Raw genomic sequence first — 23,384 nt, forward strand, 5'->3', positions numbered from 1 at the left:
ATAGTACACAAGTATGTATAAACATATACTCATATTTGCGTGGATATATCTGCATAAAAATGTGCATTGACCTCATCTTCTACACATAGTCATACATCTCACAGTGAAATTACTTGCATTTTGTAAGAGATGAGTGGAAACATGCAGCTTTTGAGTAATTCACTTAAATTTGTTTGAAATTCTTTATGAGCCAAAATGAACATCATGATTGAAAATATTTATGCATGCACTAATTACAGACAATTCATGTCTAGGTTTCTCCAGTTCACACTGAGGCTGGGGAGCAAGTCTGTTCTGAGCACATGCAGAGCCCCTGACCAGCCTGGTGAAGGAGTTTTATTGCATTATTCTTACGATAATGGGATAACTTGGAAACTCTTGGAGCACTATTCATATCTCAACTATCATGAGCCCAGGTACGTTGGAAAGCATTTAGAAAAATGATTAGAGTGATATCTCCTTCCTGGGGAAATCATCAGTCAACTAGTGTAAGATCAGATATTTTTCCATTGAGAAATGGTGAGGACAAAGATTGATGTGTCTTCTAATAAAACACTTCTAATAAATCACATTCTTCTATTTCATTTGTCCTACTGATTTCTGATAATTTGAAGAAATTTACTCTCATATTTTGAAATGTACATCTAAGGGAAATATTTTGGTGCCTCGGGATGAGAAAAATAGCTACTACTATTTTCCTTATTTAACTACACTGCAGCCTATTAGATATGATTTTGATATGGTACTAAATTATAAATTCTGTTAATGACTATTTGTTAACAGTACATTATAATATAATAATTTATATGAGACAATAGTTCATAAAATCTGATAACCAGTATGTATTTAAAGTTTGCATGTAATATGATAAGTAATGAGTACAGATAAATTTTTCTAGTATATATAGAGTCCCTGGCAAAGATTGAAAGGGGAGGATATTCTTAAAGTCTTTTCTTCAGGCCCCTTCTGTTTTTGTTTAGCTTAATAGTGCAATTGTGAGATTTAAGTTTTACTTGAAACAGAGCCATCCTTTGATATTGGCAGAATAGTAATCGCATTGGTGGTACAATTTTAGCAATGCCAAAAGGGCCCTCTCCCTTTCTACGATAGTATTGACTTTACTCACTGCAATTCTTTAAAAAATTGCAGAAGAGGAGAATGAGAAAATTAAAATACCATTAGAAGAGGTAACACTGTGGCTACATTCACACTTAGTAAACAACTAACTCCATTTGCTTTCCTGGAAGTACATTTTGATCACAGGGAAAAATGAAAGAGAGCAAGGACTTTGGGCACTGAGGTTTGCATTGGCACCATGGCAAAAAGACAGGGACACTGATGACAGACTTTATATGCTTAAAAATGTTGCCTAGAGCAGTCCCTACATTTAAGTGTTTGTAAATAAATGAGAGCTTTAATTTTCATAGAGAAGAAAATAGCGTGTAACAGAGATAATAGTTAACAACTGTTATGAGTTATAATTATTTACGTTATAAAATTTTAAGAATACATCAGATGTGTTGAGTGTTCCCCGTAAAAGTAAATGAAAGGCTAACCTCAGCTTTCTCACTCAGTAGACAATATGCATACCAAAAACACGCTTCATAGACTCTCCATAGAAAACATTAAAAACAATTAATTGAAAATCAAGGTGATAATAATAATAATGAAAGCAGTACAAAAATATCACTGTCCTAAGTTAACTTGGCCTAAAACACAATTTCTTCTAACAAAGATGGACAGCTCCAAAATTCAATAATCAATCTTTATCATGAAATTTAATTAATCTTTGTTGATATGAAAAATAATTACACATTAAATGTGCTATTGCAAAGATGCATTTAATCTTGCCTGCCATTTGACAGCAGCATTTTTCTTCTAAGCAGAATCACCATGGCTTTTCAGAACTAAATATGTGCATAGCTTGAAAGATTAAGATCCTAGTGGAGATATTTTTTAAAAGAGAACATGGTAGAGGTATCAAGAACACTTTTATTTTCTATTGTATGTACGTCTGTATGAGACTCTCCATCCCCCTCTTTCTAACATATATTAATAAAAGTAACACAGCAGAAGTAGAATTTTATCTATTCTGGATACTAAATTATTTTTTATATAGTAAATAATACAGACTATGTAAATTCTTCATAGGAGAGTTAAATGTATCTTGATCCCTTTAGCCATTTGCTGTATTTTCTTTAGTATAAATTGCTGCCTGTAACTGCTATCAATTCTTTATTGTCCCTTCCTGCCATGGCTGTTCCAAAATGAAGTACGACCCGTAAATCAGATATGCTAGTTAGCTAACTACCATAACTTCTAGCTGATTTCTAATAACTTGTTTGCTTATGAGTCACTCAGTAAATAAAAGAACTCTATCTGCTTTCTGTTTATAAAATTTAAAGCCTGTACATCATTCTAAGTTAATTTTTTAATTCAAATTGATAAGAATGTCATGAACTAATTGGCATTTTTAATGTAAAACTTAATATCACTGCTGAACCTAAAATTATTCTAGATTTTTCTTAGTTATAGGACCTAAAATTTTTATAAAGCCTATTCTTATTTTTATTTTATTTTTGTTTTGATTGCTGTATTTGATTACAAATAAATTTATGAGCTTAGTGTCCATCCCAAAAGGAAGAATGATACAGAAAGCTGACCCAAATTCCTGGGTTCCCATCTAGGAATATTCTGATCAAATGGCTCCATAGCTGTTGTAACCATCCACTGCTGAGTTGTGGAAGCAGAGATTCCCACCCCACCCCGTGAGAGGAAATAAATGTTAAGAGAACAGGCTCCAGAGCTATGCTGCTTTGGTCCAGCTCCTGCATTGCCATTTGAAAGCTGCTTAACATTAGAATATTTAACCTTTTTATGTCTCAGTATTCAAATTTCTATTGGGGTACAGTGACAACGTGTACTCCATTTATGAAGCAAGAATTTGTTGAGTTTTTGTTGTTTGCCAGATACTATTCTAGATGCTAAGAGACAATAGTGAAAAACCAAAAAATGTCTCTGACTTTGGCATAAGGATATTATCCCAACTTCACAGAGGAAGGTGCTGAGGAACATAGAAGTTGAATACCTTCCCTGCAACTGCGAAGTTATTAACCATTAGATGTCAGAGGGGGGACTGTAATGCAACAGTCTGATTACAGACCCATCGTCTTAATGTCATTGCCAAAGAAAATATTGGTCATTTCAATTACTGTTATCACACACACATATGTATATGCACTAAAATAGGGAAATAAAGGAAAATAAACTTTCAAGTTGCCTGAAAAATTCTTCTTTTCAATTTTTTGTTTTTTGTTTGTTTTTTTTTTTTAAAGAAAGAGCGTGCACACACATAAGTTGGAAAAAGGGGCTGAGGGGGAGATGGAGGGGGTGGGAGAAAGCCTGATGTAAGTCTTGATCCCAGAACCCTGGGATCATGAGCTGACCTGAAATCAAGTATTGAACAGTCTACCAACTGAGCCACCCACCCACTCCACAGTTGTTATTTTTAAATCATATTTATTTTCATTCGAAAATAGTAACTGCTTTAAAAATTATTATTATAAAAGAAAATTATAATTTCCTAATAACATAATGATGATCAAATTAAGTGATGAAATTAATACATGATATTTTCATTATTGAGCCATTTTGAATATAGTTTAATTTCTTTACATATCTGATATGTTAATATAAATAAATATACTTATTTGACTATTTGATAAATAAATATTTAGAAATTAAAGTGAAAATCACTAAAATACTCAATTTAAATTTTACTCTTTCCTTCTAATAAATTCACGTTGGTAAAAGAATTCACAGATTTAAAGTATTTAAAACTGTAAGTATTTAAAAGTATTTTTTTCAATTTTTTAAATGTTTTTTCAAAATTTATTTCTGAGAGAGAGACAGCATGAGCAGGGGAGGGTCAGAGAGAGAGGGAGACACAGAATGTGAAGCAGGCTCCAGGCTCTGAGTTAGCTGTCAGCACAGAGCCCAATGCGGGGCTCGAACCCACAAACCATGAGATCATGACCAGAGCTGAAGTCAGACGCTTAACTGACCGAGCCACCCAGGCGCCCCAAAAGTATTTAAAAACCATGAAAATTGTTGCTCTGTCTTTTTCATTTAAGCATTATTTTTAAATTTATATTTCTGTATTTGAATAATGATTTTTCCTTATTTAAAAAGTATGCTTTCTCCCATTTCAAACAATTCTGCCAGATTTTCACTGGTCATTTGTATAATTAACAATCATGTTATTCTATCTCATATTTCCATATACAAATGACTTAAAGAGAAAACAGACATTATTTTTAGTAACTCTACATAAAAAATTACATTTCCATGGGTTTAACATTTCTTGACACAATAAGAATAAACATGATACAAATATGAAAATCAGTCTAATTTCTAATTCAATCCAGCCTTCGACTGGAGTTTTTAAATAATTTATTTCTCTAAGTTACCCAACTATCACCTGTCTTAGGGAGCTTTCCTTTGCTCACTAGGAAAAAAACTCAGGCCCTTTGGCGTGTTTATTGCAAGCACCTCTCCTGGTGTTTAATTGTACATTGATGGAGACAAATGTTCCATTTGCCATTTGCTTCACATATCACCTTGTGTATAGATGTGAGCAGCATGGTACTGTGATTTATGGAGCTTTCAAGCAGATGTCGTTGCACTGGCAATTAATGTATGGTTCCTGCTGCTGTGTACAGTAATTGCTCCTGGAAATTAGATATTATTCTTAATTTTCTTCCCCATTCGTCACATACAGGTTTGTTGTCATAGCCACCATGACACAGCAAGTCACCTCATATGCTGTGTTCAACTGATAGGAATTAGGAAGTGCCACAGTTCCCACCAGCTCCAAACTGTAATATGTGTAACAAGATGCCAAAACTCCTTTTTCAGGCTAAGACAAATCCTGCCACTTTGACAATAACTGTGCTTTATCAAGTTAGATTTTCTGAAAGCAGATGAGTGTAGGCAGTCACATTTTTTGATGCCTTTGGAAGACTTTGAGTCAGAGAGGAAATTGGCACTCTCAGAAAAGTGTTTATAATAGTGGGAGAACTATTTTTTTAATGCTATACTATGGGGGAAAATATGCTGTTATGAACGTTTGTATTTTAAGATATCAAAGTAACCTGAATTTTTACTTTTATTTCTTAATTTATTTTTCAGAATAATCTCTGTAGAGTTACCAGATGATGCAAGACAATTTGGAGTCCAGTTCAGATGGTGGCAACCATATCATTCTTCCCAGGGAGAAGATGTGTGGGCCATTGATGAGATTATCATGACATCTGTCCTTTTCAACAGCATTAGCCTTGACTTTACCAATCTTGTGGAGGTCACTCAATCTCTGGGATTCTATCTTGGAAATGTTCAGCCGTACTGTGGCCATGACTGGACACTTTGGTAAGAATTTCATCTCTGCTGTTGTTATAATTTTATTAAGGATTGGAAGACAAGAATGATCTTCTAGGTCTCCCAGCACTTAGTCATTTGCTGGCAAATATTTACTGAACACAAACCATTTCAAGACTTTTGACATTATTATGTCTACAAGTAAGATATCTTGGGAAGCAGGACTGAAAACAAAATACTGATAGATTTAATTAAGTGTAAAATTTTACCCTAGTTATTAATCTCAATTTTTATTTCCCACAGTTACATATAAAACCTTCTTCAAAAAGTGTTAATAACTAAAGTGACTACCATATTCTCCCTTCATGAAGGCCCACCATGATCATGGTAAAATGTGAAATCACTCTAGTAACTATTTTATTAAAACTTCTCATAAGTAGTTCTGTTTTCATGCTGTCTTACATAAAGTCCAGGAGGTTTTTTTCATCCGTAATTTATTAACTAAGATCTCCTTTTAAATCCATCTTATCAAGTAATATTGGACCAGTAACACATATAGTTAAAGTTGTTGGGGTTTCAGGATTATGGGATATCCGAGTCAAGATACCTTTCCAAGATACCTTAGATTTAACCCCCCTATAGTCAAATGCAAGTTTAATTATACAATAGGCAGTAGATAAGTAATTTAAGACTGTGATTAGTACTTCAAGAACACCAGTAGGATGACACAGTAGTGATTAACTAGAGTCAAGAGGTGACTACGTAAGGTACAAAGAAGGAGACTATGTTCAGATAGTTCAGACGGTGGATATGATATATCCCACTGATTAGAATATAGAAGAAAAAGGAAATTCTAGCCACATGATGATCTGATGGAAGAACATTCCAACTACAAGAAAATTTTCAGTGCAAAAACTTCAGAAGTGAGAGTGACTGTGACGTATTCAAGGACCAGGAAGCCCAGGTAGGGAGAGAGCAAAGGTGTGAGGAATAGATGCCAGGAGTTGTGCAGAGGCCTGATTATATAGGGCTTCTAGGTCCAGGGACTCTAGATTAAAACTCAAGCCTACATAATTCCAAAACCCACAGCCTGTACCAGTGCGCATACTGCCCCTGTGTGTGTCCCTATGGGACTTTAAACATGATTGAGGAATAATTTTCTAAGAGAGTTTTACTTTCTATGGATTCATGGTCAGACCAGTTTAATTTCTCCAGACAAATCTCACCGAAAGCTCTTCACTGCACTTGTCTCCAGAGAACATATCATAAATGACCCATTGGTGACCTTATCATAATGAGAGGTAAATTTTACACACCATTGCACAGAAAATTACCTTTGATGGGAATTGTGCATGGACCTCACATCTCATACACAGCAGGCTAAAATTCTAGCATCAAAATGACAGCTAATGGAATGGAAGTACATCTGATCACTTTTGCTGCAAGCACTGTGAAACTAGATAGAATGAAATGTCTATATGGCAAAGTATGAAAGGTTATATAATGTGTTTTCTATTTGATAGCCTCCGATGCTGGTTTTTATGGGCATTCTTTCTTAGTCCTAGAGACTTCACAGAAAACAAAGGGGTAAAGTAAAATAAGAAGATGCAAAGATGTAAACCAAAATGAGATTTCTTAGAATTATATGCTTCTGAAAATTTAAATCGGCCTGAATTCACAGCAATGCAACTTGGTCGTATAGCATAAGCCATATCCCCCAAGATTTGTGTAGTAGGTTTTTTCTCCCCAGCACTTTGAATACAACAAAGAGTCGTATCATGAATGCAAGTCCTGTATCATGTTTATTTTCATAAATAGTTAACATCTGCTCAAATAAACTCCAAAGTTGCTGAGCATTTTAATTTAACACTTGGGTTGAATGCATGATAACAGCAGTTTAATTCTGTGCTTTGATCAAAACCCTAAGAACAATATCTTTTCACACAAGTCTGATGAATATTCTGAACCCACCACTGCTTTAATTGGTGGAGACACATTTACTTTGTGAAAATACAATCACAGTAATTATAGAAAACCATAAGAAAATATAAATAATTGTACAATCCCCATGGGCACCTTAAACAGCACCGTGGGAGTTTTATTAACAACCACATGTGAGCAATCAGATTTGACTTTCTGATCTTCTCTGAAACGCAAAGGAGTTGTCTTGGTTATGAAACAACAGAGTACACTCTGGTGGTGATAATGAGACTAGAGAAATACATTAACCACTTTAATAAGGACATGAAAAATTCTCGCTGCTCATTAAAATGAAACAACATGGAAGATCTCAAACTGTTCCCATTTTCTTAGCCAATGAGTCAGAATAAAGCCCCTTTTAATGACGTTGTTTTCTCTCTGCTGCTGTTGAGGAATATATTGTTCAAGATCAGCGTGAACTCACTTTGGTAATGTTTTTCAGAAACACTTGTTACACTATTGAAATTCAATGATGGTATTGACCAACTATATATCCTAACCTCTCGTCCTAAAATGTAATTTTAGTGTAAAACCTTCAGAACATATTACCATATTAAGTAAACATTCTTTGAACGTGTTCAGGTATGTAGCCTCTACCCTTCAATGACCTTGTTTCTCTAAAGGGAAATTTTGAAATGTATACATGTTCTCTGCAAATGACTGGTGTTAAATTAATTATTGTTGGCTTTTCCCAGCTGTGAGTTCATTTGGTTCTCATTTTCTAACTCATGACTTAACGTGTGCATGGATTGTTGCTGCTGAATGTTCTCCAGGGAAAACTTGGACAATTGCTTTTTCATTAGAAGAATCACAGTCAATATGCTATAAATCACTTTACTGTGTGTCATCATACAGTACTTTTTTCCTTAGAGAAATGAATTGCTTTTAATTTATTTGTAGTACTTTCCTTTCTTCCATGCATAGTGTCTATCAGAAACTCTATCTGCTTTATGTTCTAAAAATAGCCTTTAAAATTTGTTAGATCACTAAAGGGATAATTTTAATTGAGATTGATTAAAGATTATCTGACTAATACTGTTAGTGACATTACCAAGGGACATTGACATTCCTCTGTCTTATCTAATAGACTGATGAGGTATACAGGGGGTAAGGACATTGCTGTCATACATTTTGACACCGAAACATATACAACTGCAAGGCATGGTTGTCATAGCCTGTTAGAATTGGCAGTTGGTTTTAGTAGTAGAAATAAAGAGTTTTCCAGACAACCAAAAGCTAAAAGAGTTTAGGGATGCCTTCCTGGCTCAGTCAGTAGAGTGTAAGACTCTTAATCTCAGGGTTATGAGTTCAAACCCCACATTGGGTGTGGAGCCTACTTAAAAATTTAAAAAAGCTGAAGGAGTTCAGCACAACTAGGCAGACCTTACAAGACATATTAAAGGATATTTTGAAAGCTGAAGCAAGAGGGCAGTAATTAGTAACAGAAGAATCTTTGAAAGTATAAATCTCATTGATAAAGTAGGTATATGGTTAAATTCAGAATACTTCAGTGTTGTAATGGTGGTAGTTAAATCACTTATAAAACTAGAATGAAGATTAAAAGACAAAAGTAACAAAAATAACTATATAATAATTTGTTAATGGATACTCAAGATAAAAAGATGCAAATTTTAACATCAAAAATATAAAATGTGAGTAGAGGGAGTAAAAATGTGGAGCTCTCTAGTATGCATTCAAACCTAAGCTGTTATCAGCTTAAAGTAGACTGTTACAAATATGAGATGTTTTATGTAAGCCTTATGGTACCAGCAAAGCAAAAACTATATAGTAAATGCACAAAAGAGAAAGAGAAAGGAATTTAAGCATACCACTATAGAAAATTACCAAATCACAAAGGAAAAAGAGTAAGAGAAAAAACAAACTAATGAATTAAAAATAGCCAGAAAACAATTAACAACCGGCAGTAGTAAGTTCATATCTATCAATAATTACCTTAAATGTAAATGGACTAAATGCTCCAATCAAATGACATTGAGTGGCTGATTGAATAAAAAAAATAAGATCCAACTGTATGCTGCCTACAGGAGACTCATTTTAGCTTGGGGACCACACACAGACTGAAAGTGAAGGGATGGAAAAGATATTTCATACAGTTAGAAGCCAAAAGAAAGCATGATTAGCTATACTTAATCAGACAAAATATGCTTTGGAGGAAAAACTGTAATAAGGGGCAGAAAAGGTCACTATAATGAGAAAGGAGTCAATCCAAAAAGTGGTTATAACATTGGTAAATATGTATGTACCCAGCATAGAAAGACCTAAATGTTTAAAGCAAATACTAACCAACCTGAAGGAAGAAATAAACAACAATAATAATAAAGGACTTCAATAACCCACTTTCAGCAATGGATAGAGCATCCAGACAGAATATCAATAAGAAAACATTGAATTTAAAAAACACTTTAGACTAGATGGACTTAACAGATATTTAAAGAACATTCCATCCCAAAGCAAAGAATACACATTCTTATCAAGTACACACACACAAAATATTTGAAAATATTCTCCTGGATAGATTATATGTTAGGCCACAAAACAGGTCTGAATAAATTTAAGAAGATTGAAATCACATCAAACAACTTTCTCTACCACAATGGTTTGACACTAGAAATCAATTGCAAGGAGAAAATTAGAAAATTCATATGTGCGGAGATTAAATAACAATCAATGGGTCAAGAAGATCAAAAGAAAAATTTTAAAATATGTTGAGACATACCAAAATGTATGAGATGCAGCAAAAATCAGTGCAAAAAAATTCATAGTAATAAATGCTTACATTAAGAAACAAGAAAGATCTCAGGTAAACAACCTAACTTATCCTTCAAAGAAGTAGATAAAAAAGAAAAACTAAGCCCAAAGTTAGCAGAATGAAGGAAATAACAAAGATCAGAGCAGAAATAAATGAATTAGAGATTAAAAAGACAGTAGAAAAGTCAATCAGTAAAAGCAAGAGTGGCCTTTTGAAAAGATAAACAAAACAAGCAAAGCTTTAGCTAGACTTCCCCCCCCAAAAAAAAAGAAAGAAAAAGAAAGAACTCAAAATTAGAATTGAAAGAGTTTACAACTGATACGACAGAAATACAAAGGATCATAAGAGAACTGTAAACAATTGTATACCAACAAATTAGACAATCTAGAAGAAATGGATAAATTCCTGGTAACATTCAACTCACCAAAACTAAATCATGAAGTAGAAAATCTGAAGAGACAATTACTAGTAAGGAGATTGAATCCAGAATCAAAAACTTCCCAACAAACTGAAGTCCAGGCCCAAACAGCTTCACTAATGAATTGACCAAACATTTACAGAATAATTAATGTTAATTCTTTTCAAACTCCTTCACAGGATAGAAAAGGATGGAACACTTCCAAACTCATTTTATTAAGCCAGCATTACCTTGATACCAAAACCAGACAAGGACACGAGAAAATTACAGGCCAATATCCATGCTGAACGTAGATGCTAAAATCCTCAACAAAATAGTAGCAGACTGAATTTAACAATACATCGAAAGACTCATAGACCGTGATTATTTGGGATTTACTCCAGGGATGCAATATGCAATTTATTCCAGGGTTCCATATGTGCAAATCACTGTGATATGCCACAAGCAAAATTAAGGATAAAAATCATATAATCATCTCAATAGATGCAAAAAAGCATTTGGCAAAATCATTATCCATTTATCATAAAAACTCTCAACAAATTGGGTATAGATGGAATGTGCCTCAACATAATAAAGGCCATATATGACAGGCTCACAGCTAATAATCATACTTTATGGTGAGAGGCTGCAACTTTTCCTGTAAGATCAGTAACAAGACAAGGATGTCCACTCTTGCCACTTTTATTCATATTTGGTACTAGAGGTCCTTGTGGGAGCAATTAAGTAAGAAAAGAAATAAAAGACTCCAAATCAGAAGGGAAGAAGTAAAAGTGTCTCCATTTGCATATGACATGATATATAGAGAGAAAGCTTTAAAGACTTTGGCAATATGCCATAAGAACTGGTAAACAAATTCAGTAATGCTGCAGGATAAAAAATTGATCGTTTATACACTAAAAATGAACTATCAGAAAGAGAAAATAGTCCCATTGGCAATTAAATGAAAAAATAAAATAAAATACCTAGGAACAAATTTAACCAAGGAGGTGAAAGGTATGTCCATTGAAATCCAATAAGATAATGGTGAAAGATACTGTAGAAGACACAAATAAATACAAAGACACTCCATGTTCATAGATTGGAGGAATTAATATTGTTTAAATGCCCATACTGTCCAAAGCAATCTACAGATTTAACGCAACCCCAATCAAAATTCTAATGACATTTTTCAAAGAAATGGAACGATCCTAAAATTTTTATGGAACTACAAAAAACCCCAAAAGCAGTCTGAGCAATGTAACAAAGCACCCATGAGAAAAAACTAATCTGGAGGCATTACACTTCTAGGTTTCAAACTGTACTACAAAGACACAGTAATCAGAATAATATGTTATTGGCAGGAAAATAGACACATAGATCTACAAAGAACAGATAGAGAGCTCAGAAGTAAACCCACACATATATTCATTTTTTACAGAAGAGCCAAGACTGTACAATGGGGAAAGGACAGTTCCTTAAGTAAATGGTGTTTAAAAACTGGACAGCTACACACACAAGAATGAAACTGGACCACTATCTCACACCACACACAAAATAACTCAAAATATGGATTAAGAACTCAAACATGAGACCTGAAACCATAAACTCCTAGAAGAAAATATAGATGTTAAGCATCTTGACACAGATCTTTGCAATGATTTTTGGGGATATAACACCAATCAAAGACAACAAAAGCAAAATCAACAAGTGAGACTATAATACTAAAAGGTTTCTTCACAGCCAAGAAAACCATCAACCTATGGAATTGGGAAAGATATTTGCAACGCATGTATCCAACAGGGAATTCATATTTAAAATGAATGAGGAACACATACAACTCAATGGCCAAAAAAACACAAAAACCAAAACCCAAAAACCACAAAACAACCAAATAAGATGATTAAAAATGGAGGACGTAAGAGGACATAAGTAGATATTTTTCCAAGGAATATATGCAAATGACTAACAAGTGTGCAAGGGTGCACAATATCACTAATCATCTGAGGAATGCAAATGAAAACCACAATGAGACATCACTTCACCCCTATTAAATGGCTAGTATCATAAAGACAAAAAATAACAAGTGTTGGTGAGAATGTGGAAGAAAGGAAACTCTTGTGCTCTGTTGGTGGAAATGTAAATTGGTGCAGCCACTCTGAAAAACAGTATGGAGGTTCTTCAAAAAATTAAAAATAGAACTACCATATTATTCAGTAATTCTACTCCTGAATATATATCTTTTTAAAAAAAATATATTTTTATTTATTTCTAGGAGAGAGAGAGAGACAGCGTGAACAGGGGAGGGCCAGAGAGAGAGAGGGAGATACAGACTCTGAAATAGGCTCCAGGCCCTGAGCTGGCTGTCAGCACAGAGCCCGACTCGGGGCTCGAACCCACGAACCGCGAGATCATGACCTAAGCGAAAGTCGGACGCTTAACCGACTAAGCCACCTAGGTGCCCCTCCTGAATATATATCTAAAGGAAATGAAGTCAATATCTTAAACTATACATGTATTCTCACGTTCATGGCAGCATTATTTATAATAGCCAAGACATGGAAACAACCTGAGTGTCTGTCCATGATGAATGGAAAAAGAAAATGTGGTTTATATGTACAATAGAATATTTTCAGCCAGAAAAAAGAAGAAAATCCTACCATTCATAGGAACTTGGATTAACCTTGAAAAAAACCTAACTCACAGATACAGAGAACAGATTGATAGGCTAGTGTTAGGAGTGGGGGGGGGGGGGGGGGGNTTGGATTAACCTTGAAAAAAACCTAACTCACAGATACAGAGAACAGATTGATAGGCTAGTGTTAGGAGGGGGGGGGGGGGGGAGTGAATGAAATGGGTGTAGGTGGTCAAAAGGCCCAAATTCTGTTATAAGATAAGTAAGTTCTGCAGGTTTAATGTACAGCATGGTGACTAGAGTTAATAGTACCATACAGGCACACCTCAGCTGTATTGCAGGTTCAGTTACAGATGACCACGACAAAGCATATATTGCAAAAAACAAGTCACATGAATTTTTAGGTTTCCCAGTGCATATAAAAGTTATGTTTACATTATACTTAGTATATTAAGTATACAATAAATAGCATCATATCTAAAATGTACATACCTTAATTTAAAAATATTTTATTGCTAAAAATGATAACCATCTTCTGAACTTTCAGTGGAATAATTATCACTGATCACAGATCACTACAACAAATATATTAATAAAGCTTGAAATATTGTGAGAATAACCAAAATGTGACACAGAGACACCAAATGAGCAAATTCCACTGGAGAAATGGCTCCAATAGAACTTTGCTTGACGCAGGGCTCCCACAACCTTCAATTTGTTACAAATATATATATATATATATATATATATATATATATATATCTGGGAAGTACAATAAAGCAAATAATAAAACAAGGTATGCTTGTATTGTGTATATGAGAGTTGCTAAGAGAGTAGATCTTGAAAGTTCTCTTCATAAGAAAAATAAAACTGTACCTATGTGAAGTGATCAGATGTCAACTAACCTTATTGTGGTGATATTTTACTATAAATACATACATCAACTCATTGTGTTGTATACTAATACAATGGGGTATGTCAATTATATGTTAATAAAACTAGCAAAAATTGAAGTAAAAAACAGAAAAACATAAAAGTAAAAAAAGATAGAAAAAAGAAAAGCTATCATTTTTGTTTTTAATGATGCTTGAGGAAAAGCAGATTTAATTAAAAGAAGATTTTGAGACCCATGAGATGTAGAAATGTTGAAAGACTTTCCAGGTGCTTTCATGGGTGTTAAAATAGAAGGTACTCACTCCATGTTATGTCTAATTTTGTTTTTTTAATTAAAGCTCTCTCTTTTCTTGGGGCACATGGGTGGCTCATTCAGTTAAGTGTCTGACTCTTGATATCTGCTCGGGTCATGATCTCACAGTTTGTGAGATGGAGCCCCGTGTCGGGCTCTGTGCTGTTAGCACAACACCCATTTGGCATTCTCTCTCTCCCTTTCTCTGCCCCTCCCCTGCTCACTTGCTCATGCATTCTCTCTCTCTCTCTTTCAAAATAAATAAATACATTTTTTTAAAAAGCTCTCTCTTTTCTTTATACAAGAAAATAAATAGCCCTTATCATGTTAAGGTCAGTTGTTAAGAAGAGTAATTTCCTAAGGTTTGTCCTGAAAGTAGAGAGAAAATAAAAGAGCAACACGCAAGAAGTGAAATTAGCTGTGAATGACAGTAGGCATGAGATAAAAAGGATAACATTATGTGGTGTTTAGTGTTGTGATGGGGGATTTGGAAAGCCTCGTTTTTCACACCAGCCCCAGGTGGCATGACCAGCCCTGGAGATGCAAGAAAATAGAGGTATAAAAGGAGAACAGCTTGAGGGTGAGGGTCCCATGTCATGAAATCCTCATGTTGAAAAAGCCTAATTTTTTTTTTGATTTGTCAAAAAAATTTTTAATGTTCAGTTTAAAAAGCTTTATACCTGCGATATGCCAAGACACAGGAGTTCTTAAAGCAGTTGCTCTTTAAATTGGGTCCTTGGTTTGGAAGTTGTGGGGCCTTAGTATTCTTTTGTTAAGCAGTTTCGAGAATTCCTGATCTGGGTCCAGGGCTGGTAATATTGTGGCATTTTCTTCTCCCTAACAAAAGTGGTTCTCAGTAATGTTCAAAGCACTCAAGGTAACCTGAGTATTCTCATGAATTTGCAAAGTCTCAGTTTTATCAATGCCACTGGCTTCTTCTATTAGAAGACACAGCCACATGAATTTCTCTAGGATTTTTCTTTCATTGAACATCAACTGATATCTTATGTAGAGATTTTGTCAGTACAGTTTATTAGTAAGCCTAGAGTATTCCTGGGATTATTCCTAACAGAGACAATTAAAAAGAACAGTACATCAATTTAATTTGTGCACTGAAGGAAGCCATTTGAAGTGAGGTGGCTCCCAAGAGCCACTTCAACCACCATCTCACAGTAAATGATTGTTTCAGGAAGCTTAGCAGATAGATAAGGTAAATATATTGAGTGACAAACTGAAAAGTCACTTACTGTTTTTTTCAGCAGCTATTTAAAGAGTACTTTCAGTCCCCAAGAGTATCAGTGCCTCCAACAAACTGGTAATATAATTGAATATTCCCCGAAATAAATGTATAAAGACTTTCTAAATTAGAGCCTACTTTTTCACATAAGGATTTCATTACATGAAGTTTTTCCATTCATTGATACACTAATTTATACAATCGACTGTTTAGTGATTGCGCTACTGGCACTATTTGTGCTGGAGGCATCACAGTTGGTTTTGGAGATGAAGATAGAAAAGTCTTTTGTTTGCAGAGCTTACATTCTGGAGGGGAATAACAACAGTAAGCAAGTAAATGTGTAATAATATTTCAGCAAGTGGTTTGTGCTGTGAGGATACATGAATGGAGCATGAGGTAGCATAAGTGGAGAGTGAAACCATTTTAGGTAAGATAGTCAGGAAAGCCCTCCTGGAGGCACTAAAACAGAGCAGATCAATGAGAGACAATGATGTAAAAAGGGTGCAAGAAAAGCATCGCAGGTGGAGAGAACAGCAAGAGCAAAAGTCCTGAGGCAGACAAGGAACTAGATTATATTAGTACCTTACACAGAGCAATATAACAATTTTGGAATTTATTCTAAGTGCTTTGGGAAGCAAGTAAATAATTTGTAGCAGAGGAGTAATGTGATCATACTTATATTTTTAAAATAATTGTGGCTGCTTTTTGCAGAACAGATGATAGAGGGTAAGAGGTGAGGCAGTAGAAGGAGCTTCGCTTGGAGGCTAACGGTGTCATCTACATGTGCTTATAATGATGCTAGGAACAGAATGATGTAATGGAGAGATGGACCACTTGAAAATATATATTGAAGGACAAAGCCATAGGACCTGCCAAAGAAATGGATAAAATAGCCATATTCCAAGACTCATGTCCTATTGATGCCCAGATGGTTGATTTTTAAGTCATTTATTTCTCCAAAGTTAGATTTCCCTAAAAATCTCCATATGGACTAAGTAGCTAAGTGAGATTTTGTAAGTAAGAGAGCAAACACACCGCTAAACAAATTAACCAGAAAATTCTACATTTGATGATCTGGATTCATGGTATATGTGGCTTGTCAAAATAGAAGTTCAATAGGCTGAGAAAATTACTTTCAATGGGCAGTGGTTAATGAAATCTCCATGGTAGGCCCTGGGTGACCTGGCCCAGTTGACCACGCCAACCACCTTGGTCTTCCTTCTCTCTATTCCCAACAAGTCAAGCTCTTTCTTCTTCTAATACCTTTGTATTAGCTCTGCCTCTTCCTGGGAAGTTCTTTCATTAATCATTTTGGACACATGCCAGGGCCTCAAAGCTTTTCAGGGACCTGGAAAAAATCCAAGAACTGAGGAAAATGAATATTATCTCAAAAATATGATAAGCAAATTGCAGAAATAGAATTAATAAATTTAAATTAAATATCTACAAAACACAATATATGTTAACTCCCATAATTGCTAAATTTAAATATTCATAAAATCTCTTAATATTGGAAATAATTTTTTGGCCAGATTCTTAAATGTGCTGAAAAATTACAACCAAACATAAATTACATGCATCACTAGTAGCCAAATAAAATTTGAAGATAAAATTATAAAATCAATTTGGAGGTTTTTGTAATGAAAACTATATATTTAATAGATGTGGGTGTATTTTAATGTTTGCCATGATGTGTGATGCAATTTCCAAAAATTAAAAGTATCAAGATCTTTAAAAGTCTTAATTTTTTTTTATTTTTTTAATGTTTATTTTTAAGAGAGAGCGAGAGAGAGTGTGTGGGTGAGGAAGGAGCAGAGAAAGAGAGGCAGACACAGAATCTGAAGAAGGCTCCAGGCTCTGAGCTGTCAGCACAGAGCCCAACATGGGGCCCAGACTCACGAACCAGGAAATCATGACCTGAGCCAAAGTCAGACTTTGCCGACAAAGCAGCTGAGCCACCCAAGTGCCCCTAAAAGTCTTAATTTTTAAAAAAAATTTTGAGAGGGAAAAAGAAAGCATGTTTGCACATGTCTGTGAAGAGTAGGGGAGGGGCAGCAAGAGAGAGAGGGGGGACACAGAATCTGAAGCAGGCTTCAGGCTCAGCTGTCAGTACAGAGCCCAATGCAAGGCTTGAACTCATGAACCACAAGATCATGACCTAAGCCAAAGTCGGATGCTTAAGCACTGAGCTACCCACGCACCCCAAAATCCTTTAAAAGTCCTAAAATGGCCCTGCTTAAGTACGCTCTAAATAATGTACCTGGTTGCATATAGTTGGAAGGGTAAAAAAAGAGAATTTCAAAGATTCCTCATGTATTTTACTCTCTTGCCTCACCTTTGATTGCCGACTCAACAAGATAAAATAAGGAGTGGTTTAGCTATTTAGAAATCCACAAGCACTTAAAAACTTTTTTTTTTAATTTGAGTATGGTTGACATACAGTATTCCATTAGTTTCAGGTATCCAGCATAGTGTTTCAGCTTCTCTATACATTATGCTATCTTCACCACACGTATAGCTACCATCTGTCGCCATACAACACTGTTACAATATCATTGACTATATTCACTGTGATGTGTCTTTTTTAAATTCCTGTGATTTATTCATTCCGTAACTAGAAGGCTGTATTTACCACTACAAACCTTTTTGGAGGACAATGTCACAGTAAATGCTCATTTTTAAAATTTGCTTTGATCAAGCAATTCTGTTCCTAGAAATTTATCCTAAGAAAATAATTGGACCAGTACACAAAGATATACTAGGATGCATATTACAGAAGCATTGTTTATAACAGTGAAAAATGGAAGCAGCCTCCAAAGAGTTCCATAATTGGATATTGGCTTTATTCTCAACATTTTTTCAATATGAAAAGATGTCAATGAAATAGTTGTAAAAAGAAAAAAAACAGGTTTATTATGATTTTGTAATAACTTTTTTAAAAGAAAGAAAAGTGAGAGGTGCCTGGGTGGCTCTGTCAGTTCAGCTTCTGACTCTTGATTTCAGCTCAGGTCATGATCTCATGGTTGTGGGGTTTATTAATCTCTGTGCTGTCTGTTCAAGAGTCTGCTTGGAATTCTCTCTCCTCTATCTCTGCTCCTCCCCCTGCTCATGCCCTCTCTTTCAGAATAAATAAACTTTTAAAAAAATAAAGGAAAGTGAGTGTTTATTTGTGTGTAAACCTAAGGAAGTCTGGAAGTATTTATACCAAAATATTAACAGTGATCATCTTTAGGTAGTAGGACTGCAAATTTTTAATTAAAAAAAAAAAACCAACTTCTTTACTGTCAAATTGTTGTTTCCAATAAATGTAAACTTATATAATCCACCAAGATAGTATGGTTATTTCTGTTTTGATGTATAATATTATAGCAATAACAAATGAGTTAAAAATGCCTCCTTTAATTCCATGATATCAACAAGATTGTCAACTTCAGCCAACATTTCTTTGATGATTACAAAAACAAAACCCAAAAAGGGATGACATTAGAGGTTTAGATTCATTTACATGTCATTATGCAGAGGAATATACTTGTGAATGGCATCCAACCAAAACCAGCTTTCTGTTGTTCTTCTGTTGTTATGGAAATGAGCCCTGCTGAGCTTGAAAATAGTAGAATATTGCTTCAGCTTTTAAGAAATGTAAATATTGGTGCATTGTCTTCTCTTATGGCATCTTGGTAGTGAGACTTCAGACACTGTTGTCTACCTTATCAAACTGTTCTTAAAGAGAGGGGATCAACTGTTGAAAATGGCCTAGTCCCTAGGTGAATTTGCCTTGAAGGAACTTTGTGGTCAGGGTATTCTCTCACTTTATGTTGGTTATGTGTATCTCCCTTTCACATAAAATAATCTTTTTTTATGGAGATGGGAAAGAACTGGGGGAAATGCAGGAAGAGTGATTTCTTTAACTGAGAGTAACTTAAAAACTTTGTATTCATTATAGCATGTAAAGAGTTACACTTTTGTAAAACTTGCCTTCCGCCCAATTGAGAAACCTTCCTCAATTGCTCATTTTATTTAACATTCTTTAGGTGCCTTTAATGGGCATGGCAAAGAGGAAAGGACATCAAAGTAGAAATTAGAAGGCCTACTTTCTAGGTTTTTAGTAACTGTGTGACCCTGGGGCCAGCAACTCAGCCTTTGGGGGTCTTTTATCTCCATAACACAGTGTTAAGGATCCCTGATGGCCTCCCAAATGGCCTCAACTCAAAGGCCAAATAAAACAGTCTAGCTGTTGGAAAACCATGATGTCCTGCAACAACATGAGGTGCTTTTGTGAGGTACACAAAATTCTGAGTGCTTTAGGAGATACAGGGATGAATAAGATATGATCTCCCCTTGCAGAGAGGCTTCCAACCAAGGCAGGAAAACAGATCTTCAGCAATTGACAAGAGATTGACAAGAGAGGGGGAGGCAAAGGAACTATATGGTGGACTAAGCATAGAACTATGGAAATGTGGAGTGTCTCAGTCATTCAGTTGGTTGAGAGTTTGACTTGATTTCAGCTCCAGTCATGATCCCAGGGTCATGGCATCAAGCCCATATCAAACCCCACATTGAATTCCACATCAGGCTCTGCGCTGAGGATTCTCTCTCTCTCTCTCTCTCTCTCTCTCTCTCTCTCTCTCTCTCCCCCCCGCCCTGCCCCCCTTCCCCACCCTTTGTGTGCACATGCACTCACTTGGAAGGAAAGGAAGGAGGGAGGGAGGAAGCAAGCAAAGAAAGAAAGTAAAAGAAATATGGAAACATGTAATTCATGTGTCCTCCATTTTACCAGAGTCATAATAGAGAGCCTACTAGCCTTCTTGGTGGTAGAATGAAAAGACACAGGGAAGTACTCTTGTCCTAGTGGAAAGAATTATCCACATTCTTTCACTAAATCTTATAATTAGATGCAGGAGCATTTTTATTGTCCCTTTATTTTTTTTTTTTAATATTTATTTTTGAGAGACAGATAGAGACAGCATGAGCAGGGGAGGATCAGAGAGAGGGGGAGGCACAGAATCTGAAACAGACTCCAGGCTCTGAGCTGGTTGTCAGCACAGAGCCCGATGCGGGGCTCGAACCCACGAACCGCGAGATCATGACCTGAGCCGAAGTCAGATGCTCAACCGACTGAGCCACCCAGGTGCCCCAATTGTCCCTTTATTTTTGAGGCACGCTCACAAATCAATGTGAATGAAACTAAGCCTCTTGATTTCCAATGCATTCTGTCTCCGGAATTTTTCCCAAAGACTGATATGGACTATTTTTCATTTCTCTGATTGTTACAGAGAAGTTCAGCTTCATTTTTACCTTTGTGAACCTATGCTGACTCAAACAAGCAACAAAGAGGAACAGTTTTATCAATTAAATAATGGCAGTCTGTGAAATTCTTTCCTCTAAATCTCCAGCTGAGTAAGAACATCAGCATATTCAGGAGAGAAAAAGCTGACCTAGTATCACTGGCTTTCAGCCAGTCCTGAAAAAATCATATGAGAGAACTTGTCCTGTGAATGGTAAACAACTGAGTGAACTTATACTATGAATGGTCAGAATATTAAGGCATAGATTTCTGTGATTTTCTTGTGTTATTTTGCTTCCAATTAAGCCATCAGGATAGGTATCATGCTACCATGAGGTGTGGCAGATGTATCCATTAGAGATGTATTTAGCTCTAGATTACAACAAAAACAACAAGAAAAGACACAACTACTAGTGGAATAGATATTACTGCTAAGTAGGAATTTTATTGTCACTGTTTAACAGTTCTCATTTAGACTCTTGTCCTTTTTTTTTTTTTTAAGATTTAAGGTTTTATTTTTAAGTAATCCATGCACCCAATGTGGAGCTCAAACTCACAACCCCAACATCAGCCCCATGCCGTACCAACTGAGCTAGCCAGGTGCCCTAGACTCTTTTCCTCTTGTATAATTTTTATATTGTTTCTTTTTTGGTGTCTCGGGACCTTTAAAAGCAGTTATTGTGAGGGTAGCTCACAGAGCACATAGTCCTCAGGGTTATGTATATTCACTATCTTGAACCAGGTTCATGGTTGATCATACCATGCAAAAGTTAGGTACAGGCAATATTTACAAAATACAGCATTTCGTTCTGTTTCTTTTAGAATTGCAAGGACACTAAACCATTTCTGAAGGGAAGAATTTACAAGGAGCTGGTTGTGAAAATAATCTTAAATTATTTCAGAAATACTGAGGTGGGGAAATACTGTGCAGTACATAGGTGAGAAAGTTCTAGTAGCTGTCTATGGATTGCAGATCATGAACCCCATGTACTGCCCTGCACAGTGTGGTTTTTCCCAGATGCCCAAGACATACAGTATGCCTTTAAAGCAGATAATTCAAATGACTAATTAGTTGACTGCCTCTAATTATCTTCTTACTAAAGGATACTAGAAAGCACTTTTAACCCTTGAAGTTAAAAGAAACATTTATTTCTCATGGGGAGAAGCAGTAGGGATTTTTTTTTTTCTTACTTAAAAGACTCTGGAATTTATATTGACAAGTTTGTGCTTGTAGGGCTTATTAGTATTTTTCTTCTATGTTGATTCTTTTCTTTTGTAATATTGCTAAAAATTGCTTTCTGCAGCTTTATGTTTTCTAGATTGCATCCTGTACAGCATATCACACAGCAGCAATCATGGTTTTAGATCTCCAACACTAATTTAATTACACAGTAATTGAAAGTTAATGATTTTTGTATTAACTATACATGAAAGTTATTCAAAACTGTGTTTCCTCCTCCATCTTATAATAATAGGAGGAGAGAGAGATAGTGAATTGGTTAAGAGGTTTTAGAGTTAGGCAAAGCTGATTTCACACTGAGTCTACCATTTACTATCCCGTTTCCCACATTTGTTGCCTAGAGATATTATTCCGACTTCACCGAGTTATTGTAAGGATGGAAGTAAGAAAGATAAGGTGCTTAGCACAGCCTGAGGATATGACCTAGAATCAACAATGGGTGGGCATCTTTATTATGAATGATAAACAAATTGTAAACACTTGGATACATAATACCAGCAATTAGGAATATGACTTTTCTCTTCCTTTTATTGACCATTCAACTAAAGCAGAGTTAGGGGTTTTTAAACATTTTATATCTCTATTCATTGTCCAAGTATAAAACTTAATTTAAAACTGTTTAAGAGTACTTAGTCATTGTTAGGAAAAAACTTCTTACATTTTATAACCTTGAGCCCAAACCCAGGATGGACCTCTTTATGGACAGTATTCCATCTTTAAATAACATCTTTTTTCTAAGTTTATTTTTATTTGTTGTGAAAGAGAGAGAGCGCAAGCAGGGGAGAGACAGAGAGAGAGAGAGAGAGAGAGAGAGAGAGAGAGAGAGAGAATCCCAAGCAGGCTCAGTGCTGTCAGCACAGAGCCCCATGCAGGGCTTGGGCTTAATCTCTTGAACCTTTAGATCATGACCTGAGCCTAAGTCAAGAGTCAGATGCTTACCAAACTGAGCCACCCAGGTGCCCCAGCATGTTTAAATAACATCTTAAAGTCTGCAAGAAGCAAGGCAGAGCAATTACTCCTTATTTTCCTGATTCAGCCAAGGATCAATAAGAAAAATATCAAATGCCTCAGAGATGTCACTGAGTGTTGCATCATTCCCTTTTCTATGTCAGCTAAGGCCCCGGACTCACAGGAACTACTGTTGATGAGTGCTACTGGGCCTACTTCAGGGAAACAGTACCAGGCTTTGTGGCGAACAAACCCTAGTGTGGTCAACCCCAGAATCTTTACAGTGACCCATATTAACCACAGCAAAAATGTGTCCATATTTTAATCTCCTCTA

General features: G+C 35.5%; 1 protein-coding gene across 2 annotated transcripts in view; it reads left to right on the forward strand.

The window, feature by feature from the left end:
- RELN (reelin) overlaps positions 1-23,384 on the forward strand; it is a 544,526-nt gene that overhangs the window by 374,744 nt on the left and 146,398 nt on the right. For both annotated transcript variants that reach the window (XM_039239122.1, XM_039239123.1), the window contains exons 19-20: positions 255-416; positions 5,191-5,427. In XM_039239122.1, coding sequence (XP_039095053.1) covers positions 255-416; positions 5,191-5,427 — 399 coding nt within the window. The remainder of the gene's footprint in view (positions 1-254; positions 417-5,190; positions 5,428-23,384) is intronic.

The sequence above is a fragment of the Hyaena hyaena genome, unplaced genomic scaffold (genome assembly GCF_003009895.1).
Source record: "Hyaena hyaena isolate Hyena2069 unplaced genomic scaffold, ASM300989v1 scaffold_152, whole genome shotgun sequence".
In the NCBI taxonomy this organism is placed as follows: domain Eukaryota; kingdom Metazoa; phylum Chordata; class Mammalia; order Carnivora; family Hyaenidae; genus Hyaena; species Hyaena hyaena.